General features: G+C 39.0%; 1 protein-coding gene across 2 annotated transcripts in view; it reads left to right on the top strand.

Moving 5' to 3' along the window:
* The window catches only part of SACS (sacsin molecular chaperone), a 147,083-nt gene that overhangs the window by 71,850 nt on the left and 53,485 nt on the right, over positions 1-21,748 (top strand). For both annotated transcript variants that reach the window (XM_049867140.1, XM_049867141.1), the window contains 3 exons: positions 2,777-2,864; positions 4,062-4,147; positions 7,676-7,787. In XM_049867140.1, the coding sequence (XP_049723097.1) occupies positions 2,777-2,864; positions 4,062-4,147; positions 7,676-7,787 (286 nt within the window). The remainder of the gene's footprint in view (positions 1-2,776; positions 2,865-4,061; positions 4,148-7,675; positions 7,788-21,748) is intronic.

Raw genomic sequence — 21,748 nt, 5'->3', positions numbered from 1 at the left:
GCATTACTCCATCAGTTTCTGCATGCGTTCTTCATTGACATTAAATTCTTCAAGTTGTGCAGCCATTCTCACTATCTCTTCCCCAATTATCCTGCTACCATTAACATTCATTCAGTGCATTCTGAGCAGACCCCCCCCTCCAGTCTTAGTCATCTAGTGCTGCTATAACAAATATCACAAGTGGATGACTGTACGAAGCAGAAGTTTATTCTTTGACAGCCTAGTAGGCTGGAAGACCGAATTTAGGGCACTAGCTCCAGGAGAAGGCTTTTTCTCTATGTTAGCTGTGGAGGAAGGTGTTTGTCATCAATCTTCTGTGGTCTAGGAGCTTCTCACAGGAACCTTGGGTCCAAATGGCACGCTCTGGTCCCAGTGTTGCTTTCTTGGTAGTATGAGCTCCCCCATGTCTCTCTGCTCACTTCTCTCTTTTACATCTCAGAAGAGATTGGCTTCAAAAACAACCTTATCTTGTAGATTGAGTCCTGCCTTATTAACATAACTGCCTCTGATTCTGCCTTGTTAACATCATAGAGATAGGATTTATAACACATAGCAAAATCATATTAGATGACAAAATGGTGTACAGTCATACAATACTGGGAATCATGGCCTAGCCAAGCTGACAGATGTTTTTGGGGGATACAGTTCAATCCATGACCCCCATTACTTTTCTCCTTCCTTCTGCCCCAGTAACCACTAATTACTTACAGTTTATATATTTGCTTCATATAAGTGATATTATACAGTATAAGTTGTTCTGTGTCAGACCGAGTTCACTCAGCATAATGTCCTCTAGGTTCATTCAGGTTGTGACATGCATCAGGACTTCATTCCTCTTTATGGCTGAATAATATTCCATTGTGTATTTATATTACATTTTGTTTATCTATTCATCAGTTGATGAACATTTCAGTTGTTTCTACCTTTTGGCAATTGTAAATAGTGCTGCAGTGAAGATTGGCGTACATGTGTCTGTTTGCATTGCTGCTTTCAGGTCTTGGTTATATACCTAGAAATGGAATTGCTGGATCGTATGGTGGCTCCATGTTCAACTTTTTGAGGAACTGCCAAACTGTTAACCACCAGCAATGCCTGAGGGTTTCTGTTTCTTTACAGCCTCATTAATGCCTAGTGTTTTCTGTTGTTCTGATCGTTGCCATTCTAATGGAAGTGAGGTGGTATCTCATTGTGGTTTTGCCTTGCATCTCCCTAATAGCTAATGACTTTGAGCATCTTTTCATTTGCTTGTTGGCTGTTTGAATATCTTCTCTGGTAAGATTCTGTTCAAGTCCGTCACCCGTTTTTTGATTGGTTTGTTTGTTGTTGAGTATAAATTTTGGATATTAGACCTTTATCGGATATGTGGTTCCTCTAAATTTTCTCCCACTCTAGGGTGTCTTTTCACTTTATCTTTGATAAAGTCTTTTGATGAACAGAAGCATTTAATTTTTATGAGGTCTCGTTTATCCCTTTTGTTTTTTGTTGCTTGTGCTTTTATTGTGTTACATACTCCACCACAAAAACAAAGGTCTTAAAGCTTTGTCCCTACATTTTCTTCTATGAATTTTATGGTTTTATTTTTCAGATTAAGGTCCTTGGTCCATTGGGAATTTTTATGTGTGTGTATAGCGTGAGGCATGGATCCTGATTCATTCTTCTGCATGCGGAAATCCAATTTTCCCAGCACCATTTATTGAAGAGACTCTTCCTTCTGCCATTGCATGGATTTAGCACCCTTGTCAAAAACCATAGATGTGTGGATGTATTTCTGGTTTCTCCATTGTATTCCATTGGTCTGTATGTCTGTTATTATGCCAGTCCCAGGCTGTCTTAATTATTATAGCTTTATAGTATGTTTTGAAGTCAGGATGTGTGAGTTGTATTTTATTCGTCTTTAGGATTGCTTTAGCTGTTCAGGATCCTTTGCCCTTCTGTATAAGTTTGAGGATTGGCTTTTCCATTTCCGTCAGGAAAGCACCACATCTTTTTTATAGCAACGTGTATAGCAGTTTTTCCAGAGGGTATTTTGAGGAACACTGTCCTGTGAGTTGCTCTATGAAAATGGTTTAAAAATTTTTTTTTTATTGGCAACACTTGGGAAATACTGCTCAGTATAGTCCTTTCTAGTAGTCCCTGGGTGGTGCAAACAGTTGACATGCTTGGCTGCTAACTGAAAGGTTAGTAGATTGAGTCTACCCAGAGGCACTCTGGGAGAAAAGTCTGGAGATTAACTTCTGAAAAACAGCCATTGAAACCCTGTGGAAAAAACTACAGTTCTACTCAGATGCACGCGAGGCTGCTGTGAGTTGGAGTCAACTCAATGGCAGCTGGTATAATCCTTTCTAAGAAACTTACTGTGTGTATTAATATATTAAAGGCCTTAAAAAGCAAATTTTTCCTAAGAAATTTAAAAACATATTTATAAAGGGGAGGGGCCCCTCTTGATATCTGTGAAGCTTGGTTTTGAAGAATACATATTGAAAATATTGATCAAAAGATAACTTTGTTTATGTTGATTCTTGTCATAAATTTAAATTATGTTAAAGCAGAAATCTGTGTCTTTAACCATCTGTAAAGGAAACAACCTTTACATTTTTAAATAAAGATTTTTATTAAATTTCTGTTTTGTAGAATATTCATTTGTCTAGAACGCCTTCCTTCCTGATAAGAAAAATTAGTAAGCATTCCTCATGTTAAAAAAAAAAAAAATTGAGATGTGAATTTACAGTAATAGGGACTATATTGCTATTAATACATTTTCTTTTCTTTGTTTTAGTTACCTGACTGGATCAAGATTGGAGATCTGACTTCCAAAAATTGTCATCTTTTTGTAAATCTTCAATCAAAAGGCTTAAAAGGGGGAGGTATAATATTGACTTTGCCAGTAGTATTTCTCATTTTTGGTTGTATAAAAGTTATGTTTTATGACTGAAATGAAAGCTTATAACATTGGGGTGCAATGAAGAGATATTAAGGCAAACAGGAAAACAAGGTGGATGGGGATAGTTAAGTTAAGGAAATGCATTGGATATAATATTCTGGAAACAGTGCTATTAGGGAGGAGCAGGGGCTTGGGCTCAGCAGACAGTTGTAGCAAAATAGTGCAAATATATTTATAGTGATGCTTTTATTTTTTTAAAGCACAGGTTTCTTTTTTACTTAAATGTAGACTTTTTGTTGTTGTTGTTGTTCTATGTATCTGAGCAATTACTTTACTCCCCCCATTCTCCTTACACTCTCCCTTCACCTATCGTAGGGTGACCTGGTTAATTGGTAGGAGGAATCTCTAGCTTAGATAAGGATTGAGGGAACTTGAACTGGACAGCCAGAGTGACTGCTGACTTTCAGAGTAATCAGAGCATTTGGTTGAGGTTGAGAATATTCTCTGTCTTCTAGGGCTGCTATCAGTTGGAATCGACTTGACCGCAGCAGGTTTGGTTTTTTTCTCTTTTTGGTTAATGAGCACCACTGTCTACAGATTATTTATCAGCAAGGTGGTTGTTGAGTGCCAAGTTGATTGTAACACATAGAGACCCTATAGGACAGAGTAGAACTGCCCCATAGGGTTTTCTAGGCTGTAATCTTTACAGGGGCAGATTGCCAGGTCTTTTCTACCACAGATCTGCTGGTGGGTTCGAATCCTTTTGGTTAGCAGCTGAGCACTTAACCATTGTGCCACCAGGGCTCCTATTTTATCAGCAAGAGCACCCACAAAGTAATGCCACTTATTGTATTTGCTTCAGGAAATAGCAACAGCTCCCCACCCCCCGCCTAGACTCTTGATTTTTAGATTAATAATCTTTGTGTATTAGTATATTTTTAAGCATTTTTTTAAAAGCCTAATTTGTGGTTCCATTAAAAATCTTGGGATTTGATAAAATTGAAGCTATTTTTCTTTCTGTTGAATCTGCTTAGGTGGGAAGATTTTTGTACATGGGCTGCGGTGAGATGTATGAAACCATAACTTGTGTAGCTATACTAGTCTCGGAACTGAATAACACACCTGGGGATAGGCCCTGGAATTGTCTCCTAAATCCTTCTAAATGTGTTGTCTGTTTTAGGTCGATTTGGCCAGACAACTCCACCACTTGTTGATTTTCTCAAGGACATTTTAAGAAGATACCCAGAAGGAGGGCAGATTCTTAAGGTAGGGTATATGTGTGTACATGTGTGAGCTTCCTTTGATAAAAATGAGATGTTGTAAAATTACTTAGAAGTCCCATTTAGCATTTAAGCTTTTAAAATATAGCCTAGATTTGAATGGCTGCATTTATTTACGTGCATATGCTGGATGGGATGGGGCTGGGGTTGCAGACAGTATCAATATGTGAAGATTCTGGAGCGTAGGAAAGTACTGAGCTACAGTGTGTTGTAAGCAAGCAGTGTCTCCAGGGACATTTTACATGAATCATTTTGCAAGGGCTTTACAAAAGGTTGGCAGTTCGAATCCACCAGTGGCTCCTTGGAAACCCTATGGGGCAGTTCTACTCTGTCTTAAAGGGTTGCTAGGAATTGGAATTGACTTGGCGGCATCGGGTTTGGTTTTGGTTTTACAAAACACCTAAGCACACAAACAAACAAAATAAGTTAAAACCCCCATTCAGGGTCCTGTTTGAATCCCTGGGTTTAGAGGTTTATTTTGGAAAGGTTTATTTAATAGGATAATTATTTTATTTCCACTTCTAGACTATTCAGTCTGACTATACTTATTAACAACAACAACAACAAAAAAAAACGATAAAAAGTGGAGCAACCACTGGAAAAAAACAGTTATGGAAGATATTGCCACAAATTTGATTTTGTATTGTAGCTTAGTGAGAAATCTCCTTTATTAATTATAAAATTATATCAATTCTTATGCATTTTCCTTCTCATTGACTTTAGTGTTTACATGCCTTCAATATCTTAGCCCTCCTTATATTTTCTAGTTTTGATGGTACATTTTTATAGAGTGAGAACTGGGTCTGTTTAACTTATATAGCCACGCTCAGATAGGCATTAATTGAAGGTTCTTGCATCTTTAGTGATTGGACCCGTTCCTGTCGAGTCAATTTCAACTCATAGTGGCCCTATAGGACAGAGTAGAACTGCCCGTAGGGCTTCCAAGGAGTGGCTGGTGGATTTGAACTGCCTTTTGGTTACGAGCCAAACTCTTAACCCACTGTGCCACCAGGGCTCTAGTGATTGGAATAGTGACTGGGATAATGATGGCATATTAGAGTCATTTCAGTTCTTCTTTCAGGGTAGGCCCCAGTGGTTCATAGAAGGTTAATTTGAAGACGATTTTTATATTGACTTAGAAAAGTGAAGATGGGAAGAGGAGTGTGGGTATTGGTTTGTTATGGAAGTCAAGAGAAGGGAATAGAATGCAGTTAAAATGGAGATCTAGTGGGTAGTACAAGGAGTAGGGTCTAATGAATTCAAAAGTGAGTGATTAGGATGCCTGGCTGAGAAAGAAGGTAGCAGTATGAGCACGATCTTTTTACATTCTGAAAGGTTGGCCAACAACTGATGTTTAGTCCTTGCGCTTTGCTTCTTGTACATATCTGTGTCATAGCCAGCTAAATATAATCTTTGTTCCTTGGATATTTTAGTAGAATTCTACCATTTGAGATTTAATAGGAATCCTAGAACTCATCTAGACCTAGACCAGCCATGTTTTGTGATGTTTGCAGAAACTGAGGTCCAGAGGTATTTTTGTGGCTTATCCAAGATCACATGCAAATTGGCAAATTCATTGCCTTTACTTCTTGGAATCAGTTTGTGAAAGTTCCCCTGAGGATTACGGCTTAGGTGAGAAGCATCTCATCCTGTTTTTGTTGTTGTTGTTGTTCAACTCGAGATTGATAGTTGCAGCGTCAGACATGGGATTTACAGTCCAGTTTTCTCCTTTGCTCCCTAAAATCAACTTAAGTCACAAATAGGTATTTGAATGCAAACAAAATCCCACCTTTAAAGGCCTATTATTTTATAAATTAATATTGTGTTTTGCTACCTATTTCTTATTTCTGTCTTTTGTATTATAATAGCCTAATACAGATAAGATTGCTAATGTTTAAGGATTCTGTTGGACTGAATAGGTTGATGGGGCTGAAAAAATCTTTTGAGAAATAAGCAGTTGCGTAAATGGGAGGAATGTGGCTGATAAGAAGGGAGTAGAAGGGCGAGTTTCAAATGTGTATGTTCAGGCTGAACAGTTGGTGGGCTAAGACTCTCCAGCCCTGGCAATACACTGAATGAACTGAAAGCCTTACTTGATCTCAAAACCAGATCTTTATTTCTGTACTGTACACTCAGCTATTTCATTTCCCTGGACATGGTGTCACCTCTGTGTTCTGGTAATGGCTTTACTGTTGTCATCCTCTCGGAGCAGTGTAAGCTCTCCAGTTTTTGGCAACCTCTGTTACCAATTTTTTGGAGCCCTTGTGGTGCAGTGGTTAAGAGCTCAGCTGCTAACCAAAAGATCTTCGGCAGTTTGAATCCACCAAGCGCTCGTTGGAAACCCTATGGGGTAGTTCTGCTATCCTGTAGGAAAGCTGAGTCCGAATCGACTCGATGGCACCCAACAACGCCACAGTGTCGCCAATTTAGTGATCCCAAGGCTTTGGGGAAGTAAAAAAATCATTCTCTCCCAAGGTTAGCGGTTCATGAGTTTAATAATGCAGGGTGACTTACATTTGTGAAGACACAAGTGTTTAAAACATAACTGTTTGGTTTGGTTTGGTAATAGTTGGAGCTCACCCAGGAAGCTATTAATAGAATATACTAGATGATATCTCTGGAATTTATTTCAGGTTTTGCTGCTTGTGGGGTTGACTTTAGGGGCTTAATCTAACTTCAGAGTCTGTAGTTACCTTGAAATTGACTAGATACCAAAATGTTTTTGGTAGGTGTCCAGAAGTGATAGGGGTTATTGGGGATTGGGAAGTTTTCTGTAGCTACTGAAGGATGTAAATCTTGTAGTTTTCTTCCCTTTTAAATCACATGGGCTTGGCCACTCATCCGCCCATCCACTCACCCACCATCCACCAAACAAATAATATTACTGCCTCCTTTATGAACGGAATTCTGGTGACAATTATGGGAGATACAAAGATGAATGAGTCAGTGCTGACCTTCAAGAAGCTTTCAGCTTAGTACAGAAGAAAGACGTGTTCATAACTCAAGTTCTCAAGAATGCAGTGTACTAAGCGGTGCATATAGATTGATACTATTTGGTTTCATTTTTTTTTCTACGAGAAAGTAGGCTTGCTTAGCTAGTGATAACAAATGTCTGTTTTTGATAACTGCTCACGAATAAGGTACCTGTCACGTGTGCTAGAATATTGCCATGACAGAGCAGTGTATGCCATTTTGGAAGTGGAGTAATTTTTTTTTGAACAGAAGCTTTGTAAATATGAGAGAGAGTTGTAAACAGAGACTAACAGCAGATTAAAAGAGGAGTCTTCCATATGTGTAATTAGAGAAGAACTCATGCTCTTTTCAACAGTACTCTCGTGTGCATGTAACAACTACTTTTAGTGATATGCTCACCGGATCTTAAAGCTAATGATGCAAATAGTAAGTTTCTTTTACTTAAATATATTTACTTTAAAAATATTGTAAGTAAATACAAAGATGGGCAGTAGATTACCGTATTATTAAATATAATTTTTTTGGTGTATTTTGTTTTCAGGAATTAATACAGAATGCAGAAGATGCTGGGGCCACAGAAGTTAAATTTTTATATGATGAAACACAATATGGAACGGAGACTCTTTGGTCAAAAGATATGGCACAATATCAGGGTAAGAATCAGTAATTAGGAGCAAGTTTTATTTTATAAACCTACATGGTTTTTGGTGCTTAATAATACTCTGCTAATGAATAACTGTCATTCGTAGTTTTCTTCTTGTGTGTTTAGCTCTACTTGTGATGTTTTTCTTTGTTTTTGGTGGATAGGTGACTAGACCAGTTGGTGTTTTTAGAAAACAAAGAATAAAAACTCAAAACACAATAACAAGCAATGTAACATGTATGTGTGTACATGTGTGTGTATATGTATGTATATACATTTTCTAATTGTGGTAAAAATACAACATATTTCCCAATTCAGCATTTTTACATGACACTTCTGTGGCATTGATTATATTAATCATCTTGTGCAACCATCACTGTTATCTGTCCTTTCCATGTATATTTTATAACAATTTTTTACTTTTGGAAAGAAGTTCTAAGAGGCTGTGCTTTTGTGTGTTATTTTTGTCTTTTGCAAGTGGCTTGGGAAGAAAGGTAGAAGGAGAGAAGGGAACAAAGAAAATGAAAGGAAAGGCAGTAAGAGAGCCATAATCAGTAGTCTATGATATCTACCTCCTGCGACTGAAGTGTTGAGTTGAAAAGAATGGTCAGTGAAAACGAGGGAAACCCTCCATGAGACAGATTGTCACAATAGCCGTAACAATGGGCTCAAATGTATGGAAGATGATGAAGACAGCACAAAATGGACAGGGTTTCGTTCTGTTGTACATAAGGTTGCCATGAGTAGTTGGAGCTGACTGAACAGAAACTTAATGCAGCTCTGAAGCCGGCAGGGTGATTCTGAATGATTGTATGTGTTGGACATTAATTGAGAAATAGAAGGATCAGTTCAGACTTTCCTAGACAGATTTTTACAGAGATGTAAGTCCAGTCTTTTTTTTAATTTTTTTTTAATTGTGCTTTAAGTGAGTTTACAAATCAAGTCAGTCTCTCACACAAGAACTTATATACACCTTGCTACATACTCCCAATTGCTCTCCCCCTAATGAGACACCCTGCTCCCTCCCTCCACTCTCTCTTTTCCTGTCCATTTCGCCAGCTTCTAACCCCCTTCACCCCCTCATCTCCCCTCTAGGCAGGAGATGCCAACATAGTCTCAAGTGTCCACCTGATCCAAGAAGCTCACTCCTCACCAGCATCCCTCTCCAACCCATTGTCCAGTCCAATCCCTGTCTGAAGAGTTGGCTTCGGGAATGGTTCCTGTCCTGGGCCAACAGAAGGTCTGGGGGCCATGACCACCAGGGTCCTTCTAGTCTCAGTCATACCATTAAGCCTGGTCTTCTTATGAGCATTTGGGGTCTGCATCCCACTGTTCTCCTGTTCCCTCAGGGGTTCTCTGTTGTGTTCCCTGTCAGGGCAGTCACCAGTTGTAGCTGGGCACCGTCTAGTTCTTCTGGTCTCAGGCTAATGTAGTCTCTGGTTTATGTGGCCCTTTCTGTCTCTTGGGCTTCTAATTACCTTGTGTCCTTGGTGGTGTTCTTCATTCTCCTTTGATCCAGGTGGGCTGAGACCAATTGATGCATCTTAGATGGCCGCTTGCTAGCGTTTAAGACCCCAGACGCCTCTCTCCAAGGTGGGATGCAGAATGTTTTCTTAATAGATTTTATTACGCCAGTTGGCTTAGATGTACCCTGAAACCATGGTTCCCAAACCCACGCCCCTGCTACGCTGGCCTTCGAAGCATTCAGTTTATTCCGGAAACTTCTTTGCTTTTGGTTTAGTCCAATTGTGCTGACCTCGCCCGTATTGTGTGTTGTCTTTCTAGTCTCCTAAAGTAGTTCTTATCTACTACTTAGTGACTACCCCTCTCCCATCCTCCCTCCCTTCCCCCTCTCGTAACCATCAAAGAATATTTTCTTCTCTGTTTAAACTATTTCTTGAGTTCCTGTAATAGTGGTCTTATACAATATTTGTCCTTTTGCAACTGACTCATTTCACTCAGCATGACGCCTTCCAGATTCCTCCATGTTATGAAATGTTTCACAGATTCATCACTGTTCTTTATTGATGCGTAGTATTCCATTGTGTGAGTATACCATAATTTATCCATTCATCTTTTTGCTATGGCTTCCATCTTTTTGCTATGGTAAACACTGCTGCAAAGAACATGGCGTGCGTATATCTGTTCGTGTAAAGGCTCTTATTTCTCTAGGATGTATTCCAAGGAGTGGGATTGCTGGATCCTGTAGTAGTTCTATTTCCAGCTTTTTAAGGAAGCGCCAAGTTGATATCCAAAGTGGCTGTACCATTTTACATTCCCACCAGCAGTGTATAAGTGTTCCAGTCTCTCCACAGCCTCTCCAACATTTATTGTTTTGTGTTTTTTGGATTAATGCCAGCCTTGTTGGAGTGAGATAGAATCTAATTGTGGTTTTGATTTGTATTTCTCTAATGACTAATGATTTTGAGCGTTTCCTCATGTATCTCTTAGCTACCTGAATGTCCTCTTTAGTGAAGTGTCTGTTCATATCTTTTGCCCCTTTTTTAATTGGATTGTCTTTTTGTAGTTGAGTTTTTGCAGTATCATGTAGATTTTAGAGATCAGGCACTGATAGGAAATGTCATAACTAAAAACTTTTTCCCATTCTGTAGGTAGTCTTTTTACTCTTTTGGTGCAGTCTTTGGATGAGCATATGTGTTCGATTTTTAGGAGCTACCAGTTATCTAGTTTTTCTTCTGCATTGTTAGTAATGTTTTGTATACTGTTTATCACATGTATTAGGGCGCCTAACATCCCTATTTTTTCTTCCATGATCTTTATCATTTTTGATTTTATATTTAGGTCTTTGATCCATTTTGAGCTCATTTTTGTTCATGGAGTGAGGTACGGATCTTGTTTAATTTCTTCGCAGACGGATATCCAGTTATGCCGTCACCATTTATTAAAAAGACTGTCTTTTCCCCATTTAACTGTTTTTGGGGCCTTTGTCAAATATGAGCTGCTCATATGTGGATGGATTTATCTCTGGATTCTCAATTCCATTCCATTGGTCTACGTATCTGTTGTACCAGTACCAGGCTGTTTTGACTACAGTGGCGGTACAATAAGTTCTAAAATCAGGTAGAGTAAAGCCTCCCACTTTGTTCTTCTTTTTCAGTAATGTATTATATATCTGGGGCCTCATTCCCGTCCATATGAAGTTGATGATTTGTTTCTCCATCTCATTAAAGAATGTTGTTGGAATTTGGATCAGAATTGCATTAAATATATAGATCGCTTTTGGTAGAATAGACATTTTTATAAAGTTAAGTCTTCCTATCCGTGAGCAAGGTATGTTTTTCAACTTACGTAAGTCTCTTTTGGTTTCTTGCAGAAGTGCACTGTAGTTTTCTTTGTATAAGTCTTCTACATCTCTGGTAAGATTTATTCGTAAGTATTTTATCTTCTTGGGGCTACTGTAAGTGGTATTGATTTGGTGATTTCCTCTTCTGTGTTCTTTTTGTTGGTGTAGAGGAATCCAATTGATTTTTGTATGTTTGTCTTGTATCCCAATACTCTGCTGAACTCTTCTATTAGTTTCAGTAGTTTTCTGGAGGATTCCTTAGGGTTTTCTGTGTCATGTCGTTTGGAAATAGAGATAATTGTACTTCTTCCTTGCCAAACTGGGTGCCCTTTATTTCTTTATCTAGCATAATTGCTCTGGCTAGGACTTCCAGCACAATTTTGAGTAAGAGCGGTGATAAAGGGCATCCTTGTCTGGTTCCCAATCTCAAGGTGAATGCTTTTAGGCTCTCTCCATTTAGGATGATGTTGGCTGTTGGCTTTGTATAAATGCCCTTTATTATGTTGAGCAATTTTCCTTCTATTCCTGTTTTGCTGAGAGTTTTTATCATGAAAGGGTGTAGTACTTTGTCAAATGCCTTTTCTGCATCAGTTGATAAAATCGTGTGATTCTTGTCTTTTGTTTTATTTATGTGATGGATTATATTAATTGTTTTCCTAATGTTGAACCATCCTTGTGTACCTGATATGAATCTCACTTGGTCACGGTGAGTTATTTTTTTGATATGTAGTTGTATTCTTCTGGCTAGAATTTTGTTGAGGATTTTTACATCTAAGTTCATGAGGGATATAGGTGTGTAATTTCTTTTTTTTTGTGGTGTCTTTACCTGGTTTTGGTATCAGGGTTATGGTGGCTTCATAGAATGAGTTTGGTAGTATTCTGTCCTTTTCTATGCTCTGTAATACCTTTAGTAGGAGTGGTGTTAACTCTTCTCTCAAAGTTTGGTAGAACTCTGCAGGGAAGCCGTCCTGGCCAGGGTGTTTTTTGTTGGGAGTTTTTGATTACCTTTTCAATCTCTTCTTTTGTTATGGGTCTGTTTAGTTGTTCTACCTCTGTGTGTTAGTTGAGGTAGGTAGTGTGTTTCTAGGAATTCATCCATTTCTTCTAGGTTTTCAAATTTGTTAGAGTACAATTTTTCATGGTAACCTGATATGATTCTTTTAATTTCAGTTGGGGCTGTTGTAATATCACCCATGTCATTTCTTATTTGGATTATTTGCTTCCTCTCCTGTTTTTCTTTTGTCAGTTTGGCCAATGGTTTATTAATTTTGTTGACTTTTTCAAAGAACCAGCTTTTGGTCTTGTTAATTCTTTCAGTTGTTTTTCTGTTTTCTATTTCATTTAATTCTGCTCCAATTTTTATTATTTGTTTTTTTTTCTTGTGCGTGAGGGTTTCTTTTGTTCCTCTCTTTCTGTTTGTTCAAGTTGTAGGGATAATTCTTTGGTTTTGCCCCTTTCTTCTTTTTGTATGTGTGCATTTATTGATATAAATTGACCTCTGAACACTGCTTTCACAGTGTCCCAAAGGGTCTGATAGGAAGTGTTTTCATTCTCATTGGATTCTGTGAATTTCTTTATTCCATTCTTAACGTCTTCTATAATCCAGTCTTTTTTGAGCAGGGTATTGTTCTGTTTCCAAGTGCATATTTTTCTTTTCTCTGCTTTTTCTGTTACTGATTTCCACTTTTATGGCCTTATGGTCAGAGAAGACACTTTGTAATATTTCGATCTTTTGAATTCAGCTAAGGCTTGCTTTATGACCTAGTATGTGGTCCATTCTTGAGAATGTTCCACGTGCACTAGAAAAGAAAGTGTAATAGGCTGCTGTTGTGTGGATTGTTCTGTATATGTCTACAATGTCAATTTGGTTGATTGTGGTGTTTAGATCTTCCGTGTCTTTATTGAGCTTTTTTCTGGATGTCCTGTGCTTCACCGAAAGTGGTGTGTTGAAGTCTCCTACTATTATTGTGGAGGTCTCTATCTCACTTTTCAATGCTGATAGAGTTTGTTTTATGTATCTTGCAGCCCTGTCATTGGTTGCGTAAATATTTAATATGGTTATATCTTCTTCATATATTGTCTCTTTAATCATCATATACTGTCCCTTCCTTATCCTTTATGATGGATTTAACTTTAAAGTCTCTTTTGTCAGAAATTAATAATTTCTTTTTTGATTGTTGTTTGCTTGATATAATTTTTTCCATCCTTTGAGTTTTAGTTTGTGTCTCTAAGTCTAAGGTGTGTCTCTTGTAGGCAGCAAATAGACAGATCGTGTTTTTTTTAATCCATTCTGCCACTCTGTCTCTTTATTGGTGCATTTAGTCCATTTACATTCAGTGTAATTATGGATAGGTATGACTTTAGTGCTCTCATTTTGAAGTCTTTTTGTGTGTGGTTGACTGTTTCTTTTTCCCACTTAATTTTATGTGCTGAGTAGATGATACGTTGTCCTTTCTTCATATTTGTTGTTGTTGATTTTGTTTCTGCTGATTCTCTATTTTTTTCTTGTATTTTATTTTGATGAGTAGGATAGTTTGTCTCCTTTGTGGTTACCTTATTATTTACCCCTATTTTTCTAAATTTAAACCTAACTTGTATTTCTTTGTATCACCATATCTTCCTCTCCATATGGAAGATCTATGATACCATTTCTTAGTCTCTCTTTATTGTTTTAATGTTGTCTTCTTTTATATAATAACATAGCTGTTACCCTGTTTTGAGTTTTTTTTTTTTAATCTTGCTTTGTTTTCTTGATTTCCCTGTCTAGGTTGACTTCTGATTGCTCTGCCTAATGTTCTAGTCTTGGGTTGATAGCTGATATTATTGATTTTCTAACCAAAGAACTCCCTTTAGTATTTCTTATAGTTTTGGTTTGGTTTTTACAAATTCCCTAAACTTCTGTTTATCTGGAAATTCCTAACTTCACCTTCATAGTTAAGAGACATTTTTGCTGGATATATGATTCTTGGCAGGCAATTTTTTTCCTTCATTTTTTTAAATATGTCATCCCATTGCCGTCTTGCCTGCGTGGTTTCGGCCAAGTAGTCTGAGCTTATTCTTAATTGGCTCTCCTTTGTAGGTGACTTTTCATTTATCCCTAGCTGCTCTTAAAATTCTCTCTCTATCTTTGGTTTTGGCAAGTTTAATTATAATATGTCTTGGTGACTTTCTTTTAACATCTACCTTATGTGGAATTTGATGAGCATCTTGGATAGAGGTCTTCTCATCTTTCACGATATCAGGGAAGTTTTCTGCCATCGGGTCTTCAACAATTCTTTCTGTATTTTCTGTTACTCTTCCTTGTCCTGGTACTCAGATCGCTCATAGGTTAATTCTCTTGATAGAGTCCCACTTGATTCTTAGGGTTTCTTCATTTTTTAAAATTGTTTTCTCTGATTTTTCTTCAAACATATTAGTGCAATATATTTATCTTCAAGTTCAGAAATTCTGGCTTCTATTTGCTCAGTTTTGCTTGTTTTTCTATTGAGTTATCTACTGCTGTAATTTTATTGTTAATCTTCTGAATTTCTGATTGCTGTCTGTCTGTGGATCTTCCCAGCTTATTAAATTTTTCATTATGTTCCTGAGTAATCTTTCTAATTTCTTCAGTTGCTTTATCTGTGTGTTCCTTGGCTTGTTCTATGTATTGCCTGATTTCCTTCCTGATGTCTTGAAGGGTTCTGTATATTAATCTTTTGTATTCTGCCTCTGGTAATTCCAGGAATGCCCTTTCATTTCGAAGATCTCTGGATTCTTTGTTTTGAGAGCTTGTTGAGGTGATCATGGTCTGTTTCTTTATGTGAGTTAATATTGATTGTTGTCTCTGAGCCATCTCTAAGTTATTGTATTAGTTTATCCTTGCTTACTGTGCTGTAGCTTCTTGCTTTATTTTGTTTTGATATGCCCAAATGGTTTGCTTGAGTGAGCTACCTTGCTTTTTTTCGCCTTTGGAGCTCTGACGTCCTGTCCTCAGATGCCTAGAGCTGTTATCAGGTGTATCAGTCTAGGTGTTCATTCACTTTTCTTGTGTGAATTCAGCTCAGGTGTCCAGGTAGCTGATCATCAAGTGTGTGGTACAGGCTCTGTCCTACAGTCTTAGAGAGACAGGGGTGATTGGTGTAGGTACCGGTATCTGGTTGCAGCAGGGGGTCATGCTCTGAACAAGGCAGGGGGCTGAGAACCGACCCCCGAGTGTCTCTGAGGAAAGTGTGTCCCTGTTCCTTAGAGCATGGAGGTGGCTGGGTTCTGCAGACGAACCATGGGCTCCCAGTGGTTTTGGTTGTAAGGACTGAGAGGTACCAGTTATCCTTGGACCCCTGTCGCGGGTGGCTGGGTGACCTGAGTGGAGCTGCCAGGCCTTAGGCTCCTGATGTAGTTGGGTGAGGACCCTGTTTAATAGGCAAAACAATGTCAAAGATGAAATACTCACCTCTCCACCACACAGCTGAAATGGTTGGAGTCTGCCCACAAGGGCCTATTCTTCTGAAATAGGCCCACGGTGGTCCATGCAGAGGGGAAAGGTGCTGAAAGTCCACAGACCATTTATGCCTGGACAGGAGCCCCTTCTGTCCTGAGCTCCCCTGGTTAGTGGAGCTGGCAAATTATTTTTTCCCCAAATTGCAAATTTTTTCCTTCTCCAAGGCTGGGAGGATGGCTCTAGGCACTCCTCAGTAGTGCCTATCTCAGGCCCAGGGAACTCAGCCGCTGAGGCTGGCTTGGGGATAGGAGGACGTGGTGAAATATACACAAGTACTTAGCTTTTGCAAGAGCGCCGTTCTTCTCTGGTTCTGGAGGTGCAATGAGGCTCTCTGGCCGGCTGCTTCTCCCTGAGGAAACCATGGCCGAACGCTAATACTAGCCCGCTGCTGCTGCTCCAGGACTGGTGCCTGAGAGCTCCCTGCGATTCAGGTCCGGTAACTCCTCTCAGCTTCTGATCCATCTCTTCCTCTCCCTTTGTTCATTTTCTAAGTTTGCCTTTGATGCTCGGGGCTCCTAGCTTGTCATAAATATACTCATTTCACTTGTTTTTCGGGTCTTTGTTGTAAAGAGGGTTTGCCAGAAGTGTCTGTCTATTCTGCCATCTTGGCTCCGCCTCCCCGTAAGTCAAATATTTTTAAAAACATGTTTTACAATTTAGGAGGATAGTCAACATTATTGATTAAATATTTTATATTGTAGTTAACATATTCAGTCTTAGTCAAAATTGTGATAGGAAAATTATGTTTCCCTTATTCCAGAAAATACAGTGTGACATGGTATTATCAGTACACTTTGCATTCTGGTTCAAACTTCTTGCCACCTTTGTGATCTTGGCAAGGCATCTCACCTTTGACTTATGTTTACAATGAGAGGATTGATCCGTAAATCTCCTTTGGTCTAAGAGTCTGTGAGTTAATGTAGGTAACCATTGTTGAGAGGCAATGCTGGTACAGTGGTGTAATTCTCTCCTTCCCTCTGGGAGACCCAGGTTTGATGGTCAGCAGGTGCACCTCATCTACGGTCACCACCTGTCTGTCACTGGAGGCTTGGGTGTTGCTGTGATGCTGAACAGACTTCAGTGGAACTTTTAGACTAAGATGGACCAGGAAAAAAGGCCTGGTGATCTATTTCAAAAATCGGCCAGTGAAAACTGTCTGGATCGCAACAGTCTGATCACAACCAATCATGGGGATGGCACAGGACCTGGTAGCATTTCCTTGCGTTGTACGTGGGGTTGCCACGAGTCAGGGGCTGATTTGTTGCCAGCCGACGGCAACAACCGCTGTTGAAAGACATGACATTTGAATTCAGGGGACTTTTTCGACTCTTGATTCTACCCATGGCTACCGTGCTGTACAAATCCAGGGAGTACCAACGTGGCAAGTGGCAGCTCTGATCCTAATATTTACTCATAGTGTGATTAAGAAAATTCCTGAACCTCACTTTACTTCACTCTGCTCTCTTACAAAATTGCAATAAATGCAAAACCCATCTCCCGCTTACTTTGAGGATTAAATGAGATCATGTATGTGATAGTGCTCTCTGGTGTCATACCCACGTTAATTGTAGTATATGTATGCATCAGTGTGTACTACAGAATCATGGAGTTAAAAACATTATAGTGTGAAGAAATTCTGAGATTTTTGGTTCAAAATTTTACCTAACTCTAGGACTTTTTGCTTCCAGCCTTGGCTTTGCCTCACTTTTATATATATATCATATATGTATATATATGTATATTTTTAGAGGAGTTTCAGGTTTACAGAAAAATTGGGCAAAAAATAGTAAGAGTTTTCATATATCCCGTTTCTTCCCTCCCACAGTTTCCCCTGTTAACATCTTGCATTCATGTGGTACATTTGTTACAATTCATACACCAATGTTGATACATTATTGTTAACTGAAGTCCATAGGTCACATCAGGGTTCACTCTGTGTGTTGTGTAATTCAGTGGGCTTTGAGAAATGCATAATGTCATGTGCCTACCAATACAGTATTACACAGAATATATTCACTTTCCTAAAAATACTGTGCTCCACCTGTTCATTCTTCCTTCCCTCCCCTGAACCACTGATCTTTTTACTGTCTCTATAGTTTTGCCTGTTCCAAAATGTTATATAATTGGAGTCATATAGTATATAGCATTTTTGGACTGGTTTCTTTGACTCACCCAGACCCAGTGCTAAGCAATGCAAATTTAAGGTTCCTGCATGTCTTTTTGCGATTTGATGGGTCTTTTTTTTTTTTAATTGATTTTTTTTTTTACCACAGTTTATCCATTCACCTGCTGAGGCACATTTTGGTTGCTTCCAGTTTTTGGCATTTATGAATAAAGCTGCTGTAAACATTCCTATGGAGGATATGTTTTCAACTCATTTAGGTAAAAGCGTGAGTGTGATTGCTGGTAAACCTATTAAGAAACTACTAAACTGTCTTCCAAAGTGGCTCTAACATTTTGTATTTCCACTAGCAGTGAGTGAGAGTTCCTGTTCCTTCACATCCTTACCAGCATCTCACGTCGTTGGTGTTTCGGATTTTAGCTGTTCTAATATTTACGTAGTGCATCTCATCGCTGTTTTAATTTGCAGTTCCCCAGTGACGTGTGAATGGTAGCAAACCCACTCAGAGGTGCCTTGGAAGACAGGGCTGGTGACTGGCTTCTGAAAGGTCACAGCCTTGAAAATCCCAAGGAGCAGTTCTACTCTGCACGCATATGGTGGCGTGAGTTGGAACCGACTCAACGGCACCTAGCAAAAACAACAGTGACAGATGACGTTGAGAATCTTTTTTTTTTTTTTTTGTCATATGCCTATTTGTCATCTGTATATCTTCTTTGGTAAGGTGTCTGTTTACATCTTTTTCATTGGGTTGTTTATATCAGTTTTCAGTTATTGGTATATTTTGGATGCAATCCTTTTTTTTTTTTATTAACTTTTATTGAGCTTCAAGTGAACGTTTACAATTCAAACCAGTCTGTCACGTATAAGTTTACATACATCTTACTCCGTACTCCCACTTGCTCTCCCCCTAATGAGTCAGCCCTTCCAGTCTCTCCTTTCGTGACAATTTTGCCAGCTTCCCACTCTCTCTATCCTCCCATCCCCCCTCCAGACAGGAGATGCCAACACAGTCCCAAGTGTCCACTTGATATTATTAGCTCACTCTACATCAGCATCTCTCTCCCACCCACTGTCCAGTCCCTTTCATGTCTGATGAATTGTCTTCGGGGATGGTTCCCGTCCTGTGCGAACAGAAGGTTTGGGGACCATGACTGCCGGGATTCCTCTAGTCTCAGTCAGACCATTAAGTATTGTCTTTTTATGAGAATTTGGGGTCTGCATCCCACTGATCTCCTGCTCCCTCAGGGGTTCTCTGCTGTGCTCCCTGTCAGGGCAGTCATCGATTGTGGCCGGGCACCAACTAGTTCTTCTGGTCTCAGGATGATGTAGGTCTCTGGTTCATGCGGCCCTTTCTGTCTCTTGGGGTCCTAGTTGTTGTGTGACCTTGGTGTTCTTCAATTCTCCTTTGCTCCAGGTGGGTTGAGACCAATTGATGCATCTTAGATGGCCGCTTGTTAGCATTTAAGACCCCAGACGCCACATTTCAAAGTGGGATGCAGAATGTTTTCATAATAGAATTATTTTGCCAGGTCACTTAGAAGACCCCTTAAACCATGGTCCCCAAACCCCCGCCCTTGCTCCACTGACCTTTGAAGCATTCATTTTATCCCGGAAACTTCTTTGCTTTTGGTCCAGTCCAATTGAGCTGACCTTCCATGTATTGAGTGTTGTCCTTCCCTTCACCTAAAGCAGTTCTTATCTACTAATTAATCAATAAAAAACCCTCTCCCACCCTCCCTCCCTCCCCCCCCTTAACCACAAAAGTATGTGTTCTTCTCAGTTTTTACTATTTCTCAAGATCTTATAATAGTGGTCTTATACGATATTTGTCCTTTTGCCTCTGACTGATTTCACTCAGCATAATGCCTTCCAGGTTGCTCCATGTTATGAAATGTTTCAGAGATTCATCACTGTTCTTTATCGACGCGTAGTATTCCATTGTGTGAATATACCACAATTTATTTAGCCATTCATCCGTTGATGGACACCTTGGTTGCTTCCAGCTTTTTGCTATTGTAAACAGAGCTGCAATAAACATGGGTGTGCATATATCTGTTTGTGTGAAGGCTCTTGTATCTCTAGGGTATATTCCGAGGAGTGGGATTTCTGGGTTGTATGGTAGTTCTATTTCTAACTGTTTAAGATAACGCCAGATAGATTTCCAAAGTGGTTGTACCATTTTACAGTCCCACCAGCAGTGTATAAGAGTTCCAATCTCTCTGCAGCCTCTCCAACATTTATTATTTTGTGTTTTTTGCATTAATGCCAGCCTTGTTGGTGTGGGATGGAATCTCATCGTAGTTTTAATTTGCATTTCTCTAATGGCTAATGATCGAGAGCATTTTCTCATGTATCTGTTAGCTGCCTGAATATCTTCTTTAGTGAAGTGTGTGTTCATATCCTTTACCCACTTCTTGATTGGGTTGTTTGTCTTTTTGTGGTTGAGTTTTGACAGAATCATGTAGATTTTAGAGATCAGGCACTGGTCAGAGATGTCATAGCTGAAAATTCTTTCCCAGTCTGTAGGTGGTCTTTTTACTCTTTTGGTGAAGTCTTTAGATGAGCATAGGTGTTTGATTTTTAGAAGCTCCCAGTTATCTGGTTTCTCTTCGTCATTTTTGGTAATGTTTTGTATTCTGTTTATGCCTTGTATTAGGGCTCCTAGGGTTGTCCCTATTTTTTCTTCTATGATCTTTATCGTTTTAGTCTTTATGTTTAGGTCTTTGATCCACTTGGAGTTAATTTTTGTGCATGGTGTGAGGTATGGGTCCTGTTTCATTTTTTTGTAAATGGATATCCAGTTATGCCAGCACCATTTGTTGAAAAGACTATCTTTTCCCCAGTTAACTGACACTGGTCCTTTGTCAAATATCAGCTGCTCATACGTGGATGGCTTTATATCTGGGTTCTCAATTCTGTTCCATTGGTCTATGTGCCTGTTGTTGTACCAGTACCAGGCTGTTTTGACTACTGTGGCTGTATAATTGCTTGTGAAATCAGGTGGAGTGAGGCCTCCCACTTTCTTCTTCTTTTTCAGTAATGCTTTGCTTATCCGAGGCTTCTTTCCCTTCCATATGAAACTGCTGATTTGTTTCTCTATCACCTTAAAATATGACATTGGAATTTGGATCGGAAGTGTGTTATATGTATAGATGGCTTTTGGTAGAATAGTCATTTTTTCTATGTTAAGTCTTCCTATCCATGAACAACGTATGTTTTTCCACTTAAGTATGTCCCTTTTAATTTCTTGTAGTAGAGCTTTGTAGTTTTCTTTGTATAGGTCTTTTACATCCTTGGTAAGATTTATTCCTAAGTATTTTATCTTCTTGGGGGCTACTGTGAATGGTATTGATTTGGTGATTTCCTCTTCGGTGTTCTTTTTGTTGATGTAGAGGAATCCAAGTGATTTTTGTATGTTTATCTTATAACCTGAGACTCTGCCAAACTCTTCTATTAGTTTCAGTAGTTTTCTGGAGGATTCCTTAGGGTTTTCTGTGTATAAGATCATGTCATCTGCAAATAGAGATAATTTTACTTCCTCCTTGCCAATCCGGATGCCTTTTATTCTCTTTCTCTAGCCTAATTGCCCTGGCTAGGACTTCTAGCACGATGTTGAATAAGAGCAGTGATAAAGGGCATCCTTGTCTGGTTCCCGTTCTCAAGGGAAATGCTTTCAGGTTCTCTCCATTTAGAGTGATATGGCTGTTGGCTTTGCATAAATGCACTTTATTATGTTGAGGAATTTTCCTTCAATTCCTATTTTGGTAAGAGATTGTATCATAAATGGGTGTTGGACTTTGTCAAATGCCTTTTCTGCATCAATTGATAAGATCATGTGGTTTTTGTCTTTTATTTATGATGGATTACATTAATGGTTTTTCTGATATTAAACCAGCCTTGCATACCTGGTATCAATCCCACTTGATCGTGGTGAATTATGTTTTGATATGTTGTTGAATTCTATTGGCTAGAATTTTGTTGAGGATTTTTGCATCTATACATGAGGGATATAGGTCTGGAATTTTCTTTTTTTGTAATGTCTTTACCTGGTTTTGGTATCAGGGAGAT

This window comes from Elephas maximus, chromosome 23, assembly GCF_024166365.1.
Source record: "Elephas maximus indicus isolate mEleMax1 chromosome 23, mEleMax1 primary haplotype, whole genome shotgun sequence".
Lineage (NCBI taxonomy): Eukaryota > Metazoa > Chordata > Mammalia > Proboscidea > Elephantidae > Elephas > Elephas maximus.
Note: the sequence above shows the minus strand (reverse complement) of the source record. Positions and strands in the feature narration are given on the sequence as shown.